This window comes from Aphanomyces invadans (genome assembly GCF_000520115.1).
Source record: "Aphanomyces invadans strain NJM9701 unplaced genomic scaffold supercont1.223, whole genome shotgun sequence".
In the NCBI taxonomy this organism is placed as follows: Eukaryota; Oomycota; class Saprolegniomycetes; order Saprolegniales; family Verrucalvaceae; genus Aphanomyces; species Aphanomyces invadans.
The window spans coordinates 16,008-19,294 of record NW_008580368.1 but is presented as its reverse complement, the minus strand read 5'-3'; the positions used below and the strand labels follow the sequence as shown (position 1 = coordinate 19,294).

General features: G+C 59.6%; 1 protein-coding gene across 1 annotated transcript; it reads right to left on the bottom strand.

Moving 5' to 3' along the window:
• Positions 1–135: 135 nt before the first annotated feature.
• Positions 136–3,287, bottom strand: H310_15212 (hypothetical protein). The gene has a single exon (XM_008883196.1). It carries the CDS (start codon positions 3,156–3,158, stop codon positions 213–215), a length of 2,946 nt encoding a protein of 981 aa, XP_008881418.1. The 5' UTR covers positions 3,159–3,287; the 3' UTR covers positions 136–212.

Below are 3,287 nucleotides of genomic sequence, written 5' to 3'. Positions count from 1 at the left end.
CCACGACCTTTCGTCGCCGAGTCCGACGTTTCCGGATCCGGATGCCTGGTCTTGCGTGAGCGCGGGAAACATCCACGACGGCGCAGTTGGTGCACCGAACGATGGCGATTCCTCCGATAAATGAATTACGAGCGATGGTGATTCCGATAAATGAATTACGAATTATTTTGCATCGACTCGACGACAGACACAGGTAGGACTCGCTCGATGCTTTAGCGCTTCATGTGGTTCACTTTGGCCATGCAGCGCAGGATGATGAGCTGGAGAACGCCGATGATGGCCCAGAGAAGACCGAGGCTGAGGTAAATGTTGTCGTACGAGAACGCGCCGTGGAAGTAGTTGAACACGTACTGGTCGATCCGCACGGGTTTGCCTTCGACGAGGTCGCGCACCAACACATTTTGGCTCTTGAACTGCGACATCATGATCGTTTCGAGCGTGTAGTGCAGCGGACTAATCCAATAGAGCCACCGCCACCCCTTGGCCAACGACTCGCCGTCGATCATGAAGCCGGAAAAAACAAACAGGAGCGACGCGAGCCCGCCAGCCAAGAGCACGGCAACCTGCATCGACGGTAGCGAGTACACGAGAAAGTGGCCAAAGTACGACCACAGCACCATGCTCGACGCGAGTCCTGCCCAGAACACGACCCATGCTTCCGTGTCCGTGTTGAGCCCGGACAACCAGTAGAACCCGTGGAAAAAGATCGCCGACAGCACGATCGTGTACATGAGCTCGACGATCGCCAGCGACAGCGCATGCGCCGTCGCACAGTACATGGTCGAGAGCTTTTCGCGGTAAAACACGCTGCGGCTTCGCGACACGAACGGGATCGCGGTTGACATGGACGCAATGCAAATCATCGCGACCGCCATGAAGACCAGCGCCATTTGGTTGAGCACGTCCATGTTCGTCTCGACTTTCATCCCGTAGAAACACGACACGTAAATGAGCGGCATGAACACCATGAGGACCGCGCGCGAAATATTGTACGACGGACTGCGCCAATACGTTGTGCACTGGCGGGCAAACAGCAAGCGGAATTGCGACGCAAACGAAACCCTGGCGGCGCCTTTGGACGCGAGCTTGGTGCCCGTGGGCTCAGCCCACCGCGCGACAAGCACGTCGTTCTCCCGTCCCAAGTTGCTTTGCATGTATGCCGCCGCAAAATCGACGTCGATCTTGGCCCCGCCAGTCCCGGCACCGATGCAGTTGAGCATGTACGTGGCCGGGTTTTCGCTCGCGCCGATCGGGTCGAGCCCGGCAAAGTGGCCAAAGTACTCGAGCAAGTGCACGCTCTTGGGCCCGAGGTCCCCAAAGTAGACGAGTTCCCCACCCGTCTTGAGCAACAGGAGCTTGTCAAAGAGCTCGAACAGCACCGTCGACGGCTGATGGATCGTGCACACAACGGTCCGGCCCGACTCGGCAATGCGCTTGATGCACTCCATCACAATCGTCGCGGCGCGGGAATCCAACCCCGTCGTCGGCTCGTCCAAGAACAGAATGCTCGGGTTCGACAGGAGCTCGACCCCGATCGTCACACGCTTGCGTTCGCCTTGGCTCAGGGTCAAGTACTGGGCGTCGGCCTTGGGGGTCAGCTCCAGCACGTCCAAAATGTCGTCGACAAACGACTCGCGCAGCAACGCGGTCGTGTCGCTCGGCAACCGAAGCGAAGCACTAAACAGGAACGCTTCGCGAATCGTCGCAGTTCCTTCGTGCATGTCGGTCTGTTCGCAGTACCCCGACACGCTGTTGAACGTCTGGCGGACCAGCGGATGCCCATTCACAAACATGTCGCCTTCGATGACGCCGGCCGTCTTGCGGCCGGCAATCACGTCCATCAACGTCGTCTTGCCCGCGCCCGTCGACCCCATCAGCGCAGTCAACGTGCCAGGCTGGAAGCACCCGTGGATGCCCTTGAGCAATTGGCGCGTTGTCTTGTTCTTGCGCGTGCCCACGTCAATCGTGTAGTACAAGTCGCGAAAGCTCAACGTGACGGGAACGAATGGAAGGCTGTTGACACCTCCGCCGCGGGTGGATTGGAACGGGATAGCGACGGCATCGAACGGAACGTTGCCGGCCTTGCTGTCGGTTGTCGACTTGCCGGGCGCCGACGTCGTCGAGAAGCGGCTGCGGATGCGCACATGGGCGTACACGATCGTGGTCAGCGTCAACAGGACCACGTAAATCCCGACGAGGACGCCGACGGCCGCCGGAATAAAGTCGGGGTTGCGAGACATGCCAAACAAGTCGAGCGAGATGTCCCCGAGGCGGAACCGGCCAGTCGTCCCGTTGCTGAGCTTGACTGCGAACGGCGGCTTGAAGTCGTACACGCGGGTCGACGAGAGGAATTCGTTCTGGCACAGCGCCCGGAGAATCCACGCCATCGGGTTGGACCAGTAGAGCCAAATCCATCCGGTCGGAATCTTGGGTTGCGGCAGGATGTACCCCGAAAACACAATGTGGAGGAAGATGACGAGCATCGCGTACACCTTGGCGAGCACGGCATCGGGCGACAGCGCCGAGATGAGGCGAAACAATTGCGAGTAGATGGTCGACGCCAAATACAACATCCCGACAAACGTGAGGAACGCGCCGGCCGAGTTGGCGAGGCCGACGGCAAAGTACAACGGCGCGCTGAACAGGAATACCTGCGGGATCGTCCACAGGAGCTCCATGATGGCCTCCGACAGCGCGTACGTCGAGATGTGGAAAAAGTGGAATGCCGACTGCTTGTACAAGACGGCGCGGCGGTTGATAATGGCTTCGATCGCGGACAGCGTCGCCAGCGCCTGGAACATGGTCGCCAGATACAGCAGCCCGACCTTGATCGGGACAAAGTTCTTCTCGTCCAGGACGTTTTCGTTGCGGCCCGTGTCCAAAAACACCGTCCCGACAATCGTCCCGAGCACGACCGCTTGGATCATGCGCGATCGGTTGAACCGGGCGTCGCGAAGCGATGCTTTGACCGTGCGCCCGAACACGACCTTGAAGCAGTCGGCATACCCCATCGCGACGCGTGACCCCTGGGCGGACGCAAAGTTCCACGAGTGCTTTTCCGCCTGCGACACTTCCGTCATAAGGTTGTGAAAGACGGAGCTTTCCCGAAAACGCGACGCAAACTCGGCCGCGGTCGACGGCCGCTTGTTGTTCTTCATCAACCGGTCCGTTGTCGCGAACCGTGGTCCCAAGTGCGTCGTAACTTCCTGGAGAAAGTCGGCAATGTCCTTGCGCGGCGGGCACTCAAACCCGATCGACCGAAAGTACGACGGCAGCGTCGTCCGCGG

Coding starts and splice junctions, on each gene's coding strand:
- H310_15212 (XM_008883196.1), bottom strand. CDS start 3,158: ATGAAGAACAACAAGCGGCCGTCGACCGCGGCCGAGTTTGCGTCGCGT.